Raw genomic sequence first — 19021 nt, 5'->3', positions numbered from 1 at the left:
GGAAAGCAAACAGTCTTTCTGTCGATACTGTACAGGATTGTATATTGGATTGTGTGTCTATGTGTGTGTGTGTGTGTGTGTGCGTGCGTGCATGCGTGCGTGCGCGGAAGTTTATGTTTGTGTCCTCATATTGGCCCAATTATTTCGTATTCATCAATAAAAATGACAGCTGTATGATTGATCCAAAGTGGGCCAGCATTTCTGTTGACATAATCTCTATTTATAAAGTGTGTAGTCCCTCCAAGGGCTGAGACGAGACTCGATTAATCAGACCAGTGTTTTAATTAGGGCTAATATCCTCAGGGTAGCGCGCACACACACACACACACACACACACACACACACACACACACACACACACACACACACACACACACACACACACACACACACACACACACACACACAGAGGCCCTGTGTGTATGACCAAGGCCTGAGAGGGGTAAGGGGCAGCGAGGGTGAAGAGTGAGGGGGAGGAGGGTGTTCTGTTTGTCCAAACGCTCTGAGGGTTGTTCTCATGTAGAATTTGGGAAACAGAAGTGTGTTTGTTACAGTATCGAGTACCAGTGGGCATTAATAGATCGTGCAGATGTTTGAATGTCTTGAGTACTATTTCTAAGAAAGGCTGTTGTGTTCAAGTCCAACTCCATGTCAGGAACCTCTCTTTACGGTGCTATTTTTACACAGGACTTAGGGGTTTAAATGTGTTTATTTCAAAACGACATGCTTGTCTCTCTATTCTTTTGTATTTTATATTGCGATGAATCACTGTGAATTATTTACTGCACACTGATGACAAACATTTCATACACAAAGATTGCATTGAGACCAAAATTACCTTGAAATTAGAGTGTAACTTTCAACAAAATGAAAACTATTTTTAGTCATTGTATTTTCATGTTTTATTATAAATAGTAATAATACTGAGCTTGTACACAAAAATTGCGCCATTTCATTCTGTCAAATATTACAAAAAATATATAAAAATGAAAGAAACCATTGGAAAGAAAAAACACTTTTCTTTCTGTTACAGACAAATGTACAATTGAGTGCTGAGTGCTTGTGACAACCTTTGATCTGTTGAGACATCCAGATACCATTTAGTGAACAGACAGACACAGTGTTCCTATAAGGTATAAGAATAAGTTTAAGAATAATGTTGCAGAATTGTTTAGATACTTTAGAGAGAATAAATAAGGAAATGACATAAAACACCACAGTATTGATCTTTCGGTTTTTGAAACAAGAGAAACAAAAAGACACAAGCAAAAAAATTTATGAAATAATTTGGCTTTGTAATTCTTCATCCTTTTTTTTTGTTGACTTATTTTTTTCTCTTGAATCAATCTGCTCCACATGGGCTTGGAATGACTTCAATGGTTCACAATGTGCGTCCCACCTTTTCCTGTGGCTTTGCTGTCAGAGCTGTACTGACGATGTTGTTGTTTCTTTGTTTTGGACCTCGAAGCCTACGTAGGCACATGTAATAACCAATGACTCAAACATCATTCAAATGTTTTACAGAAAGTTCTTAAGACACAAGATCTTTTTGTTTCATCTGTTTGATGGCGTCGTTGACTCTGAGGTACATGATATTGCACTTCTGGTCAGCTGGGTTGGTCTGTGGCGAGGTGGTCCTGGTTTCTCATGTGTCTCTGGGTCGTGAGTCTCGTGCCCTAATAGGCCTCTATGAGGGGGAACTGCACCCCTTGATGGATCAGCCCTGTCGCCCATCAGAACCCCTGAATCCCCTCTCCTTCCTCCTCCTCCTTCACCTGTGACTTTCCCCGAAGTCACCCCTGACCCCTAGGAATACTTCTAAAGCTACAAGAGATCAGCATTATCAACAGAACACAGGGAGAGTTCAATGGAATGTTTTAGAACACTGAGCATTTAACATAATGAAGGGAATGGAACAGCTGTAGTATACATTACAGGTCTGTTTATGATGATGTCTCAAAGCTTCCTCTTTCTTTGATTGACATGTTTATTTTCTACACATTTCCTTGTTTGTTTGTTTATTTGCTCCTCAGTCTATGGCTGGAATGTTGTGTTCATTTCACTCTTTGTGTGGGAAGGAATCTTCTGGAACAAAACATATCAAATAAATGCAACGTCAAATAAAAGCCTCTTAGTTTTTCCCTCAAGTAGCTTTCATTCAGAGATAAATAGAATGAATCTGTATTCCTTTGGCCCTACGACAAACATGTAAACAGGTTCACAGCTCCAAAGGAGCTAGTGAGTCTGTTACTATACAGTCTGGCTGTGCTCTTCCATAGGCCTGACTTAAGGATGTTTTACCCCAACCGGGCCTCCGCTCCTGGGCTGTGCTGTGGGTCTATGTGGATTAGTCTTCCACAGTTTTCCTGGTCATAGTTGGCGCCCAATGTGGGGTAGACCACATCACAGCCAAGGGAATGTACCCAGTGGCATCTCTGTCAGTCATCAACAGACATTCATCTAAGTTCATGTGTTTCATTGTTTTGGCCTTAAATTCCTCTCTATCAATGTCCTTTAACTTTAGTCTCTTTTCTATTACTTTCATCAAGCCTGAAGGAACAGATCATTGTTGAGTGGAAGTGCCTGGGTGAGGAAATAGGTAGCCCGGGATGGTGGAGGAAGCTTTTGGTCCTGATTACTTGAAGAGCCTCCTCAGTCTCAACATATACAGTACAGTACACACATCCCTCAACCGAGACTAGGCTGGAGGTGGAGGTGGAGACTGGGTTGGGCCAGAGTTGGAGACTGAGCTTGGCCGGAGGAGATGGGCAGATCCTCAGGTGATCTCAGGTCTCAGATAATGAAGGGCACCTAAAAGGAAAGACAGAAGAGCATGAGACTAAGTTATGAGTTATCCTCAATTATACATAAAGAGGGTGATGATCACTGACAGAGATAAAGAGGGTTTGAACCAAGGGAGCAGCACTATCATGGTGATCAGTCTCACAGTGCAGCAGGGTGTGTGTGTGTGTGTGTGTGTGTGTGTGTGTGTGTGTGTGTGTGTGTGTGTGTGTGTGTGTGTGTGTGTGTGTGTGTGTGTGTGTGTGTGTGTGTGTGTGTGTGGTCTAGAAAGGTGAAGTGGGCAGACTTGAAATCCGTCCCATTAAGGTTGGGTAAGGGCTGGGTTAGGCTTGACACTAGAGGCCCAGTACCAGTGAATCTGGGACAGGGATCAATACTGCTTCCCCAGCTGACCTCAGCAGGCCCACACCACACACCTGTTTCTAATTGCTCCCTGCCAGAGGATATTAGGATCCTTCCACCCCCCAGAAAATCCCTCTTCCCATTCTACAGACCTAACCGCACACGGTATCCAGTCTCTGTGATTAATGACATCAAGATGTAGTCCCTCTGACGGGTGTGTGTGTGTGTGTGTGTGTGTGTGTGTGTGTGTGTGTGTGTGTGTGTGTGTGTGTGTGTGTGTGTGTGTGTGTGTGTGTGTGTGTGTGTGTGTGTGTGTGTGTGTGTGTGTGTGTGTGTGTGTGTGTGTGTGTGTGTGTGTGTGTGTGTGTCTTTTCTGTCCACTTACATATCTCTTCAAGATACTTCATTAGGCATTTCTTTCTCTCGGATATTAGGTTCAGTATTTACTCGATACCTGCAGTCCTTTATAAAGCCGTAGCAGTCAGCTACATGGACTGTTGCCTTGGCTTTGAAGGGCGAGGTTGCTGCGAGGTCGAGGGACTGGCCTGATTGGGTGACCCGTGCAGGTCGCCCCCCACAGAGGGAAATTGAAAACTGCAGGGTGCTCTAATCACGGTTGAACGCATGTGGATGACGTCGGTTTTTGAGAGTTACATGAACGTTTGTTTGATGTCAGAGTTAACCTTAGTGTAATGTTAATGTGAACTGAAGGGCCTCCTCACAGTTAAACAAGCCTCCCATAAGAAAACGTTCCAGGAGAGCCTATCTTACACTATTAGTGCTGTTTGACAGGAATGAACAATTACTGACAGGCGAGGCGAGGTGACATGACGTGAGCTACAGTTTACCAAAGGACAGATATGATCCAATATACTCAGCGTTACTTCAGAGATAGGATCAAACAACTCTTCCTGTCTGAAACCCTGCTGTTTTTGTTGGATGGAAACACGTCATATGAACACTGATAGAGTCCTATCAACACATTTGTCCTTTGTAAATGTTTTGGCGTGGTAGACTTAAGAGCAGTGAAAACTCAAGGCGGCTACAGTTGATATGATTGGAGAGAGATCTTCCTAAGTTTTTAAGTGGTAATAAAACTGAGAGATACTGACCTTACTTTGTCCGTGGTACTGCCCATACTGGTAGGAGGCCACAGGGTCCACGCTGTAGGCAGGAGCGCTGTAGGAGGACGGGCAGTAGGACTGGGAGTTGGGCAGCGAGGGGAGACTGGGGATGTTGGGGACACTGGACAGGCCCTCCAGACCCTTGAGGTGCTCCAGACGCTGGGAGCAGCTGGCCCCCATGCCCCCGGGGGGCTCCAGGCCTCCTGTCAGGGGGGAGAGGGCGTAGTCACTCTGGGGCTGGTGGGGCACGCCACCTGGGTTCAACAGACCCATCACCTGGAGAGAGGGAGGGAGAGTGTGATTGCCGTTACAGTGACGTTATTGACATTCCATTCAGATAGGTGGTTAAGTGATTTGTGAGAACAGGTGGTGTAGTCCTATCAGAAGCTTTGGCACAGCTTTGTGTTATGTATCATTCCAAACACCACGCCCAACCCCCATCCATAACACATAGTAGCACAGCCTAACTCAGACAGGAAGTTCCTCTCCACTGACATCAAAACACTCCCACCAGGCCTTCCCAGACAGGCAGAGATAGCACCACAGAGGAATAATCAACCAATTTGTCTCAGAAACTCTACTCCACTTATTTGGAAATTCCCTCCTGCCGCCGCTCCAAAAAGCATAGGATGAGATAAAGACTTATCACCAAAGATGTCCCAACACAGATAACATGGTAGACCTTTAGAAGCAGAGAGAAAAACCTCTGGACCACAGCAGACAAGCTGCAGACAGAGAAACAGGCTAGGCTTTGACCTGTTGTTGATTAGCCACCCGATAATTGAATTTGGGGGAATATTTCTTGGCGAGCGAAGGACGGAAAAGAGCCATAGGGTGTTGTTGTAAAGGAGGTTCAGACAGAACGAGCCGATAACAAACCCTCACTAACTTTAACTGGATGGATGAGAACAAGTTCAACAAAAGTGTCTAATAAACAGATAATTGCTGTGACTCAAGATCATCTCACTGAAAAGATATATCCCAACCCAACGTGACCACTTTAAACCTCCCTACCTCTAAATGCATCAAATCCCTCTAAACAGAGACCTGTAGCCTCTGTCGATGTCCTAATGAAAAGCAGGTTCGCTGCACTTTGGGCTCTTCTGGCCCTATAAGTGACATATTATTCTACATCCAAACACACAGATGGTCCCGCTTAAGTCATTTCCCAGGCAGGGGACAGAGGAGCCCATGTTGATTTTGAGAGGGGAGTTGTGTTTCTCGACCCAAATAACATTTTCCCCAAAAATGACCTGCGTTTTGGAACACTCTGTTTAAACAGAAGAAGTATATGGACGGTTGGTGCGGTCGACCTCTACAAAAAACTACAGCTTTCTAAAAACGCTATACCTCTCTCTCTCCCTCTTTCTCTTTCTCTCTCGTCTCTCCTTGTCTCTTTAGCGTGACGTGGCTCCTGGCTGGGCTTCATCGCTGTGTTCTGTGTTGGAACATTGCTGTGTCCAGCGGCCCCAAATCAGCGCGTCCAGGAAAAGCCGGACAGCAGAGGAGAGCCAGGGAAGAATGTCGGAATGGGGGAAGTCTGAGACAGGACATTCCTGCTCTCTCATACAATATACTGTATATTCAAATAAATGAGGACTTGACTTTCATACTGAGGAATGTGGAGACAAACATTGTAAGAATGCAATCATGAGAAGCCTCCCTGGAGGCTTAACGGTTTATGTGCAGTGTGTGTGTGTGTGTGTGTGTGTGTGTGTGTGTGTGTGTGTGTGTGTGTGTGTGTGTGTGTGTGTGTGTGTGTTTCCCTGATTGCCCAAGGTAGCTGCGTATGGAGTGCGTAAGAGAGGAAAGTGTAGATAAACAAAGTCTCAACAGAGATTCAGGGAGGGGTAGTTTCCCATGCACCTTGAAATACACACTCTCAAACATACATTATGGTTGTCATACAGAAGCCCTGTCAGTGGAATCTTGACAAACACCCTTGCAGAAGTCGTGGTGTGTTCCTTACAAATGGAAAACATATGGGGGTCAGGCACCCCATTTATCAGAGAGAGAGAGAGAGATTGAGAGAGAGGGGGGGGGGATAAGGGGTGTTTGATTTGTAGAATTGTATGTTGTGCCAACATGCAGCAAAAGTTCTCTTGGATGCAAATAATAATGATCAATCCATCTTATTTCTAGTTTCTAAATAGAGTAGGCCTAGTTGATCTTCGATATACAGTCTTCATAACCATTTATATAAATGAAGACCCATCCAATTTAAGTCAATTCATAATTTAAACAACATTCCACACCCGTACCAAAAAAATGGAGATAGCCTGCACCAATGATATATGTAACAAAACAGGAAGTAATCTACATAAATTACACACATAATTCAATTCATTAAATATTCGGTAGCAATCAATTTGGACACTGGAACCTTGATTGATTACTCTTCCAAAGTGCAAGGATATTATGGATGTGTTGATGGGCTAAAGCGTGGGACGAGTTAGAGGTGATGACGGTGAGACTGGAAGCAAAAGTATATTTGCCCTACTGCAACAGAAAAACACAGAATATTGTCTGAAAATATTAGACTACCATACATGTTCTTTGATAGACGATATCTCCCCTCCTTATGACTTAGCCTATTCATTGTCCTTTAGATAAATTGAACACAGTTCAGTATTTTAACTGAACAAAATAAATGTCTTACAAACTACCAATAAGTATTTTAAACATTCATCAATAATATGAAACATTTCAAAATGTTTTCTTTCCCAACATGTGACCTGTGTAAATTACATTTTTCCATGTCAGCCTCTCCAGTCAGTCATCCTTCATGTCCATATTGTCAGTCACACTCTCTAAAGTGACCCCAAAGCACTGTGTGCGTGTGTGTGCGTGCGTGTGTGAGTGTGTGTGTGTAAACCCTGTGCTGTATTGTCTGAGCTGTCTGACTTTGAGCAGCTGAAATCTCATTTTCTGCCTGTTAGGACAGCCTTTAATGTTTAGGTAAAGGGACGATAAGCCTCATGCCTGTATAATTGGCCATAATTGTCTTTTCAGTTTTCATTTGTCTCATCTTCTCCTCATTAATTTGTCCTCCTCCGTGTCCTTCCTCTGTCCTTTTCAAGTCCTTGCACTCCACCTAACACCCCACACCCACCTCCACCACATACCCACCTCCACCTCACACCCACCACCACCTCCACCTTACACCCACCACCACCTCACACCCACCTCCACCTCCACCTCACACCCACCTCCACCACATCTCCACTCCTCACACCCACCTCCACCACCACCTCACACCCACCTCCACCACATACCCACCTCCACCTCCACCACATACCCACCTCCACCTCACACCCACCACCACCTCACACCCACCTCCACCACCTCACACCCACCTCACACCCACCACCACCTCCACCTCACACCCACCACCACCTCACACCCACCACCACCACCACCACCACCACCTCACACCCACCTCACACCCATCTCCACCTCCACCTCACACCCACCTCCACTCCTCACACCCACCTCCACCACCAACGCTCTAACCACTAGCCTACCTGCCGCTCCAGATGCCACTTTCAAGGAGCGGGACACTAATCCGGACGCTTATAAGAAATCCTGCTATGCCCTCAGACGAACCATCAAACAGGCAAAGCGTCAATACAGGACTAAGATTGAGTCCTACAACACCAGCTCCGACACTCGTCGGATGTGGCAGGGCTTGCAAACTATTACTGACCACAAAGGGAAGCCCAGCCGCAAGCTGCCCAGTGACACAAGCCAACCAGACGAGCTAAACAACTTCTATGTGCGATTCGAGGCAAGCAACACTGAAGCATGCATGAGAGCACCAGCTGTTCCGGACGACTGTGTGATCACGCTCGCCATAGCCGATGTGAGTGAGACCTTTTAAACAGGTCGACATTCAAAAGGCCGCAGGGCCAGATGGATTACCAGGATGTGTACTCTGAGCATGCGCTGACCAACTGGCAAGTGTCTTCACTGACATTTTCAGCCCGTCCCTGGCCGAGTCTGTAATACCTACATGTTTCAAGTAGACCACCATAGTCCCTGTGGTCAAGAACACCAAGGCAACCTGAAAGGCTGGTCATGGCTCATATCAACACCATCATCCCAGAAACCCAAGACCCATTCCAATGGACCCTCTGCAACTGGATCCTGGACTTCCTTACGGGCCATCCCCCAGGTGGTAAGCGTAGGCAACAACACATCTGCCACGCTGATCCTCAACACGGGGGGCCCTCAGGGGTGCGTGATTAGTCCCCTCCTGTACTCCCTGTTCACTCATGACTGCATGGCCAAGCACGACTCCAACACCATCATTAAGTTTGCCGACGACACAACGGTGGTAGGCCTGATCACCGACAACAATGAGACAGCCTATAGGGAGGAGGTCAGAGACCTGGCAGTGTGGTGCCAGGACAACAACCTCTCCCTCAACGTGATCAAGAAAAATGAGTTTATTGTGGACTACAGGAAAAGGAGGGCCAAGCACGCCCCCATTCTCATCGACGGGGCTGTAGTGGAGCAGGTTGAGAGCTACAAGTTCCTTGATGTCACCAACAAACTATCATGGTCCAAACACACCAAGACGGTCGTGAAGCGGGTATAACAATGCATATTCCTCCTCGGGAGACTCAAAAGATTTGGCATGGGTCCTCAGATCTTTAAAAAGTTATACAGCTGCACCATTGAGAGCATCCTGACTGGTTGCATCACCTCCTGCTATGGCAACTGCTCGGCCTCTGACTGCAAGCTTCCTGACATCCAGGAGCTCTACATCAGGCAGAGTCAGAGGAAGGCCCTAAAAGCTCTAGTCATAGACTGTTCTCTCTACTACGGCACTGCAAACAATCTAGGTCCAAAAGGCTTCTTAACAGCTTCTTAACAGCTTCTACCCCCAAGCCATAAGACTGCTGAACAGCTAATCAAATGGCTACCCAGACTACTTGCATTGACCCCACCCCCTTTTTTTTTACTATGCTGCTACTCGTTGTTTATTATCTATGCATAGTCACTTTACCCCTACCTACATGTACATATTACCTCAATTACCTGGACTAACCTGTACCCCTGCATATTGACTCAGGAACCCCTATACATAGCCTCGTTATTTTATTGTTGCTCTTTTAGTTTTTACTTCAGTTTATTTTGTAAATATTTTTCTTAACTCTTATTTTTCTTAAAAATGCATTGTTGGTTAAGAGCTTGAAAGTAAGCATTTCACGGTACCTGTGGTATTTGGCGCATATGACAAGTTAAATTTGATTTGATTTGACCTCACACCCACCTCTCGACATAGATAAGAGTGTGAACTCTGTTCCTGTGTGTGTGTGTCTGTGTGTGTGTCTGTGTGTAGATTGGTAGCTCCGCTGGACTCACCTGGGAAGAGTGGCCATTGCCGTTGGCAGGGTTCTGGGAGTTGGGAGGGCCTCCTGACGTGACAAAGTTGTCAGAGTAGCCTGAGAAGCCGTGGCGTCCAGAGGCCAGGCAGTAGACCGACCCCCCATCCTGCACTCCCCCACCTGAGCTCTGGTGGTGGCCTGAGGAGGGGGGCAGGGGCTGGGGCCGATGCAGGGTGCTGGCCTGCTCCGACACCGCTAAGGGAAGGACAAATAGAAAGGAAGAAAGTGCCATTTAGATATATTGTCTCTCAATTGACAGATTATTACATTATAGCCCACTTGAAGCAGTCAATATTTAATAATACATGACTTTGCTAATCAAGCTCTAGGGTCTGAACCCTGAGAGCAATAGCTGTATATCTGAAACACACAGGATGTTTAGCCTGTGGCCTTGTTTACAGAGTGTCCCACCTTGTGATATGGATGTAGGGGGATACGGGCTGTCAGACAGCTGATAAGGTGAGAGACTGGACATGGCAGAGGGCGGAAAACCCCCAGGGATCAGGTGATTGAAGGCCATGAGCTGACTAGCTCCAGCCTGCTTCCTCCATCGGGCTCTTCTGTTACTGAACCACACCTGGGGAAAGAGGATATAAGACATGAGATCTTACATTGTCTTAAACATTCATTCCCACATACAGTACCAGTCAAAAGTTTGGACACACCTACTCATTCAAGGGTCTTTCTTTATTTTTACTATTTTCTACATTGTAGAGTAATATTGAAGACATCAGAACTATGAAATAACACATATGGAATCATGTAGTAAAAAAGTGTTAAACAAATCAAAATATATTTTATATTGGAAATTCTTCAAAGTAGCCACCATTTGCCTTGATGACAGCTTTGCACACTGTTGGCATTCTCTCAACCAGCTTCTTGAGGTAGTCACCTGGAATGCATTTCAATTAACAGGTGTGCCTTGTTAATTTGTGGAATTTTTTTCGTGCTTAATGCGCTTGAGACAATCAGTTGTGTTGTGACAAGGTAGGTTTGATAGGCAGGAGATAGCCCTATTCGGTAAAATACCAAGTCCATATTATCAAATCAAATCAAATGTATTTATATAGCCCTTCTTACATCAGCTGATATCTCAAAGTGCTGTACAGAAACCCAGCCTAAAACCCCAAACAGCAAGCAATGCAGGTATAGAGGCACGGTTCAACAGCTCAAATAAGCAAAGAGAAAGGACTTTAGGACATGGAGATCAGTCAATCCGGGAACATTTCAAGAACTTTGAAAGTCTCTTCAAGTGCAGTTGCAAAAACCATCAAGCGCTATGATGAAACTGGCTCTCATGAGCACCGCCACAGAAATGGAAGACCCAGAGTTACCTCTGCTACAGAGGATACGTTTGTTGGAGTTACCAGCCTCAGAAATGGGCAATTAACTGCACCTCAGATTGCAGCCCAAATAAATGCTTCACAGAGTTCAAGTAACAGACACATCTCAACATCAACTGTTCAGAGGAGACTGTGTGAATCAGACCTTCATGGTCAAATTGCTGCAGCGAAACCACTGCTAAAGGACACCAATAAGAAGAAGAGACTTGCTTGGGCCAAGAAACATGTGCAATGGACATTAGACCGGTGGAAATCCGTCCTTTGGTCTGATGAGTCCAAATTTGAGATTTTTGATTCCAACCTCTGTGTCTTTGTGAGACACAGAGTAGGGGAACGGATGATCTCCAAATGTGTGGTTCCCACCGTGAAGCATGGAGGAGGAGGTGTGATGGTGTGGGGGTGCTTTGCTGGTGACACTGTCTGTGATTTATTTAGAATTCAAGGCACACTTAACTAGCATGGCTACCACAGCATTCTGCAGCGATACGCCACCCCATCTAGGGATGAATGAGTAGGTGTGTCCACACTTTTGACTGGTACTGTATATGAATGGTTAATGACTGTTATTTGTGCATATGTATATATCTCTGTTTTTGTCTGACTGCATTTTTTAAATAATCTGCTTTCTATGTATCATGTGTGTGTGTGTGTGTGTGTGTGTGTGTGTGTGTGTGTGTGTGTGTGTGTGTGTGTGTGTGTGTGTGTGTGTGTGTGTGCGTGTGCATTCGCATTAGTGTGTGTGTGTACTGCCCTTAGCTATAGTTAGAAGTCACATATTGATCTCCCATTTGTGTGGACCACACTGTGACATCATCTCTTTGTGTGTGTGTGTGTGTGTGTGTGTGTGTGTGTGTGTGTGTGTGTGTGTGTGTGTGGGGGGGGGGGGGGGGGGGGGGGGGGTCATGTGTTCCTCTCCAGACCAGCCCATGTGACTCCTGGCTGCAGCCAACAAGGCCTTCGCTATCTCCACATCTCATGGCCCACCACCAGAACATCATTAAACATGGACTTGGCCATAGCAACACAACACTATTTTACATGGTTTCCTCCCCTATATATTCCGCTAACTATAAACTATCTCTGATGGTATTATTTAATTTCTGTTCCAAAGCCATAGAGTCACCCAAAATCCCAAATACTGTAGCTAATGAGAACAAGGGAATCATGTTTGAGGACTTCCTCAAAACTCATATCCATTCCAACTAGCTCTCACACTCTCACGTCAGAATTAGACGTTCATCCATGTTTCTCAAATGTCAAATTTTGAAGTTGTTGCAAAGGTCAAATTTCTAAGTGTTTAAGGTTAAGTTTAAGCATTAACGCCAAATTTTTAAGGTTAGGGTTAAGTTTAGGCATTAACTCCGAATGGTTAAGGTAAGGGTTAAGGTTTGAGATAGGCTTAAAACACACATCTCAAAAACAACTTTCTATCGCTGGATTCGAACTTGCAACCTTTGGAATAAGAGGCAGATGCTTACACTGATCCACCTCCCTGTCCTCAACACCCTAGCATAACCCAAACCTTCTTGAAGATAACATGGCTCACTGCTGCCCCTAGTGGCCGGTTTCCACGTCATCTCCTGACCTCCTCAGACATGGATGTATGTCGAATACTGACTTGTATCACGAGTGACCTGGCTGATCCATTCACAGGGACATAGCGGATAAATGAACCCATCCAAATGTCTAAATTAACATTCAACTGAACAGGCCTCCTTCTCCTCTGACCAGTATGAGGGGGGATGTGGTTGGCTGCTGCTGCTGAGAGTCAGTGTGTGTGACTGGCGGGACTCATGCTGATTCCATATGTAATAGCCCCATGCTGGGCCCGGTACAGCCTCCATATGGGAGCTGTTGTGGGGAATTTTCTGGGCCGTAGATCAGAGCTGGCCCTGCAGATTGGACCCCTGGGAACACAGGATGAAGGGGAAGGCCAGGAATGTGTGTGTGTATACTTGTGCATCCCTGTGTGTGACGTGAGACAAAGAATGTGTGTGTGTGATGTGTGTGTAGTGTACCTGTACTCTGGCCTCTGTGAGTTTGGCCCTCTGAGCCAGCTCTTCCCTGGTGTAGATGTCAGGGTAGTGTGTTCGTTCGAAGGCTCTCTCCAGCTCATCCAACTGTTCGGCCGTGAAGGTGGTTCTACTGCGGCGCTGCTTCCTCTTCAGAGGCAGGTCCGGTTCTGACTCCACGTCCGACCCCTCATCTGAGTGGCTCGCTGCTCCAACAGACAAGAGGTACACAGTTAGGGCTTTCATGGTGTTAGTTAGTACTATATCATTACCACAGGTAACAGTTACTGACGTTTTTTCTTCTTAATTGACTCGACTGGTTAAAGAAAAATAAAAAAAATAATACTTCAAAGTCTTACAAAACATATCTTCAGTTTGTCATTCTCCTGACTACAGCGATCAAATAGAATTCAGGGAGACCAAAAGGAAAAGTCCTCAAGAAAAAGAGAAGTAGTAATGAAGTGAGAGTGAAGAACAGAAGTGTAAATCCATCCACTTGAAGTGTGAACTTGTTTACTTTCCCCTGCTATCTGTTTACATAAACCTCTTCAGAGGAGGGGCCACCAACACCCTCCCAATACCCCCCATTCCTCCCAATGTTCCCTCTTGTCTTGTGCACCAACAGACTTCCATTCAGAGGGGAATTCTGTGTGATTTTATAAATAATCCCACAGGACAAGGTTCCCGAGGCGCAGCGACATTGGGATTGAGAGGACTAAGCGCCACACAAAGGCCTAATTTGGATCCAGGGATCATTCGTTTTTTAAGGGGGGAAAGGGGGGGTCAGTGATGGAAAGAGAGAGAGTGTGGGGGGAACCAGCATTGTCTACAGTTGCAGTCTTTCTGGAGCCCCAGTAGCAGTAGGGGATTGAGCGAGGGACAGGGCAGCAGCCCCCCCCCCCCCCCCCCCCCCATATACCCCCATCTACACCACTCTGCAGGTGCATGCTGGTCTTGTTTGCTCAGAGAGAAACGCCGGCCCTTTAAGAGCCAATTCAGCAGAAGAGGCAGTGAATTGGAGAGGCTCTCTAAAGCTGCGGCCCAGTAGTAACACAGTGGTAACCTAGGGCAGGGCCAAGCCAGCCAGACAGACAGACACAAGGCCAAGGAGACCCAGAGATCAGAGACTCTCCTCAGGCCAGGGTGACCACAGGCCATTGTGTGTCCAACGCCCAACTTTACTCTGTGTCCCTGTCTATGTGCACATAAGCACGCACATAAGCACACATTTGTACTAGAGCAGGGTGATATGGACAAAAACACTTATTGCGATGAATTGCCTGAATTTATGCAATATTGATAAATAGAATGATACGTTCATAACATGAATGTGCACCACAGTTTTTTTTATTATCCTTTACATTTCCAGTGCAGCCGTTTTTTTCCTCAAAATTAAATAACTTCTGGGTAACAATTAAGTACATTACTGTGATTGTTTTCAATTAAAATGATCAAAAAGAAACTATCTGTTATTGGCAGAGAGGTTTGGAACTCTCTTTTTTTGTTTGTTTTCTCTGTTTAGTTAGGTCAGGGTGTGATAGGTGGGTGGGCATTCTATGTTTCGTTTTCTATGTTTTGGCTGGGTATGGTTTCCAATCAGAGGCAGCTGTCTATCGTTGTCTCTGATTGGAAGCCATACTTAGGCAGCCTGTTTTTCCCTTTGTTTTTGTGGGTAGTTGCTTTCTGTTTAGTTTGTAAACCTGACGGAACTGTTGGCTGTCATTTTGTTATTTTGTCTAGTGTTCGTTTCCATTAAAAATATATAACGATGAGCACTCTACACGCTGCGCCTTGGTCTCCTCTGTACGACGCCCGTAACAGATATAGTCGGTGTCGATCATTTTTGGTGTATCATCCCAGCTCTACTTTGTACAGACACGCACACGCGCACAAACACACACACACACACACACACAGTCAGACATTGAAGTGGTCACTGAGTGGAAGTTTCAGCTTGATTGAGTCAGTGTGATAATATGAGACTTGACAGCTTTTGTATGTCTACTATTCAAGTTAAAGTAAGATCAGTTGTAATACTACTGTATACTCTGTTCTGAAGCGTATGGGCTGGTTTCCTACCAGGCAGTAGGCCTTTAGCTACTTCAGAACAGAAGTTCATTGAGGCTGGCGAGCCGACTTTGTGTTACGCTTAATGAATTCCCTGGAGCGGAGGGGGGGGTTTTTGTGCAACACTGTATTAGTCCCCATCAGAAGCAACAAGAAAATAGAAGAAAATCCAAATAGCTTGAGGTTCCTCATGTGAAACTGATCCACTCCCCCCTCAACACTTTCCCTTCTCAACACCAATGACAGTGGGAGCCAACTTAGGATGCATTAAGAGCAAATTGGTAAAGAAACATTAAACAAAGTGAGGAAGGGAGAGAGAGAAAGAGAAAGGGCAGGGGAGGGAGAGATGTTTCCTTTGGGTATTTGGGAAGATTATTCTATTTTGCACTTTATCAGAATGTTCTATTTCTGTTTACAGCGACTCACACTCACACAGGCCTCTCAGCTGCTCCCATCCACACTAAACAGAACCAAGATGTAAAATGGCTGCCGGTCGTGGTTAAGATCATTACAATTAATCAAGAAGGAAAACTGCAACTTTACTACCTCCAAGTGCCTAATGAGTCATTCACTCTGTGAGCTTCCAGTAGAACAAATATTTTAATTCCTGACTTCTAAACATCTTCAAGCCACATCACTAACCAAACAACAAATGCTTAAAATACTTATTATATAGAGAGACCAAGGGGTGGGTGGAGATTTTTTAGGTGGTGGTGGTAGTGGCTGGTGGGGTAGGAATTTGAGGTGTGGAGGAGTTGGAGTGGGGGGCATTATTCGAAACAGGATTGCTGGTGAAAAACAGAGAGGAGCCTTTGTAGCTTCAGTTCCTGGAGGCCCATAGGGAATGCTTAGTTTCCCAACAGTTACCAGAATGCAACAGCGTTCCAAAGAATTTCACAGGGATTTAGATTCTGGGAATGCCGAGTGGTTGGAAAAATCCTTAATTACTTTGGAATTACCTATGGGTTATGATCAGTCTGCTTTGGGGATCCTAGGGAACGTTGTCTTTCAACCAGAGTGTCATTATGGCCTCTTGGAGGTCTGCTGTCACGTCTTGATATACTTTCATGTGACAAAACTATTCAGGGACATTAATCTAGTTGAACTATAAAAAGATGAATGAAGTCACCGACCAACTTAGAACACTCCTTTCAGAGAGACTCTCTTTAACTAAACACCACCTAGACCTCGCTCCCTCTCTCCCTTTCTCACCCATCTCTTTCTCTCACATACTCTTTGTCTCCCTCTCCTCGTCCCCATCTCTCTCTCTCTCTCTGCCTACTCTGTCTCTCTCTTTCTCTTCCCCATATTTCTCTCTTTCTCTCTCTTTGTTGCTCTAAGGCTGAGGTCTTTGCTGGCGATTTGCACGCTCCATCTGTGGAATCCGTCATGGCTGCCTCGGCCCGCACAGAGGGGCCTGTCACCTGCCCCACGGGGGAGCGGGGGGCACAAAGAGGGCCAGAGAGGGGTGAGGGGGGGCACAGCTGGGGGGGGGGGGGGCTCCCCAAACCTTCCACTCCAGCCTGGGGGGGACCATGGGAGCACCTGAGGGGTAGAGGAAGGAGGAGGCCTTTGTTGTTCTCCTATTCAAATGTAGGCTACCACCACCAGCTTTCTATGACTGTGCATTTGTGTTGTTGATGTTGTTGATGTTGTTGTTGTTGTGTGTGTCAGTGTGTTTGTGAGAGAGAGAGAGATAGTGTGGGTCTTACACAGAGAGAGAGAGAGAGAGAGAGAGAGAGAGAGAGAGGGAGAGGGAGAAGGAGAGAGAGAGAGATAGTGTGGGTCTTACACAGAGAGAGAGAGAGAGAGAGAGAGAGAGAGAGAGAGAGGGAGAGAGAGAGAGAGAGAGGGAGAGGGAGAGGGAGAGGGAGAGAGAGAGAGAGAGAGAGAGAGAGAGAGAGAGAGAGAGAGTCGTGTCACCAAGTGGCGTGGCACACACAGTAGGGGGTTGAAGTGACAAAAGTCTACCTGGTGGTAGGGCAGAAAGCACACCTTCCCTGCCACCCGCTAACTCCCACTACTCTCAGTACCCTGGCACAGAGCAACCCACACACACAAACACACACACACAGGCGCCTAGGCTTCTGTAGACTGTGAAAATTGGGACTGACAGTGCATTACATAGACCATCCTTCTGCTTCTAGGTTAATGAGCCTTGTCAGCCCTGCGGCAACTCTGTTGGAGAGAAGATACACACACACTCCTTCACTCATATACTCACACACTCACTCATACTCTCACACACTCAGTCATACACTCACATCTCACTCACTCACTCACTCACACACATAAACTCATGTACTTGCTGCGTTTTCAGCACATTCTAATTCTGACATAGATATTCTCTATTTCACACATTGGACGCACAAACAAATGCGTACAATGAAAAAATCCATTCAAGATATTTACAGCCTAAGCACACAGCAATGAGTTGACCATTTCCCCCTGATACTACTTTGGTCATTATTACTCCTGAGTTAAGAATAGTTCCACGTAAAACAAAACAAAAATGGTATAACAGTATGAATGTGCTTATTTTTCCGAGCTAGTAAACTCAGCACACAGCAGTGAAGTGAGGGGAGAACATCATGTCCTTTACAGCTGTTCTGTAGACCTGTGGTCTCTGAGTGCCCTGTTAGGCCCAGGCGCCGCCCGCTGCCTCCTATCCATGGATCTCATTGCTTTTATTTGGCACTGCTGAATAGCCTTTGCAATCCAATTATCCACCCAATCCCACATATCTCTCTTTATGTATACATAAACTGTATTTTAAAATGTTTTATTCATGCTCTAGCTAAACATTCAAACTTACTTTTCCATGTATTTTCACTTCACCTCAGCTGTGGGTGGAGTGGGTTTACAGTATGTGTGGGATTGGACCCGTAGGCTTGCCAGTTTGTAAAACCCCAAAAGACACAGTGCAATCCTTAAAAGGGTAAAGCTACAGTATTTGAATGTCAGAGACCCAGTGAAGAAGCCTGGCTTGGGCTGGGTCTGCCAGGGAGCCGGGGCATTGCTGCTTTAAGCCGCATAGAGAGAAGGGGAGTAGCAGAGAAAAGAAAACTGTTTAATTTAACCAAACTGTATTCCTGAGAGGCACACAGCACATAGCAGCCTGAGCCAAAACAACCTGAGAGGCACACAGCACATAGCAGCCTGAGCCAAAACAACCTGAGAGGCACACAGCACATAGCAGCCTGAGCCAAAACAACCTGAGAGGCACACAGCACATAGCAGCCTGAGCCAAAACAACCTGAGAGAGCCAAAAGAGAAAAAAAATACTCCCCTCATTCCAGAGGAGGGTAAAGAATAGAGGATTTAACTGAAACAGACTGTGCTCCTGGAAATCATACGGCGTGGTTTTGTGGGGACGGCGAGTGAGGACAAAAAGGCTTTAAAATGTCCGCAGAGAGATGGACTGTATGGAGCTACATTTTGGGCATGGTGGGTGGGTGGGTGTGTGGGGTGGCTGACCATATGGGTTTCTGTTTACAGCCTTCTCATGGGGGTTACTGGACGGACGGCGGGTACTGCCATGGAGGTTCTCTTGGGGTGGTTGGTAAATGAAGAGGGTAACTGAGCCAGTGACATGTGCCCCCCTCTGAAACAAAACAAAAGGCAGAGGAGACAAATGAAGCATTTATTTGGGCGGGGAGTGACGCTGGTCCTTTTCAGGAGCCAGGGGACTAAGTGACTGCCCAACTGCATTAAACAGTACATAGAAGACTGGGCAGATGCCTGAAGGACTGAAGGATAATGGTTAACTGACAGCTTATGGGCCCATCTGCGCCTCTAGCATGTTGTTAAAGGAGGTGGGGGGTGCTCACTTGACTTGCTAAGGAGGAGCCCCGACCTCTACAGCTGCCCTGTAATTCAGAGTGTGTGAAGAGCGCTGTGTGTTTGTCTGCACTGTCAACGAGGGTGTGTGTGTGTGT

General features: G+C 45.9%; 1 protein-coding gene across 5 annotated transcripts in view; it reads right to left on the bottom strand.

The window, feature by feature from the left end:
• Window positions 1-883: 883 nt before the first annotated feature.
• LOC115163637 (paired box protein Pax-3) overlaps window positions 884-19021 on the bottom strand; it is a 33899-nt gene continuing 15761 nt past the window's right edge. For 3 of the 5 annotated variants that reach the window (XM_029715681.1, XM_029715679.1, XM_029715678.1), the window contains exons 5-9: window positions 13023-13222; window positions 10073-10238; window positions 9639-9856; window positions 4262-4544; window positions 884-2811 (exon numbers count right to left, since the gene is read on the bottom strand). In XM_029715681.1, coding sequence (XP_029571541.1) covers window positions 2777-2811; window positions 4262-4544; window positions 9639-9856; window positions 10073-10238; window positions 13023-13222 — 902 coding nt within the window. In that variant the 3' untranslated portion in view covers window positions 884-2776. Of the gene's footprint in view, window positions 2812-4256; window positions 4545-9638; window positions 9857-10072; window positions 10239-13022; window positions 13223-19021 lie in introns of all 5 variants that reach the window. The other 2 variants (XM_029715682.1, XM_029715680.1) reach the window with 1 other exon arrangement.

This window comes from Salmo trutta, chromosome 26 (genome assembly GCF_901001165.1).
Source record: "Salmo trutta chromosome 26, fSalTru1.1, whole genome shotgun sequence".
Lineage (NCBI taxonomy): Eukaryota > Metazoa > Chordata > Actinopteri > Salmoniformes > Salmonidae > Salmo > Salmo trutta.
This window is presented reverse-complemented; position numbering and strand designations above follow the sequence as displayed.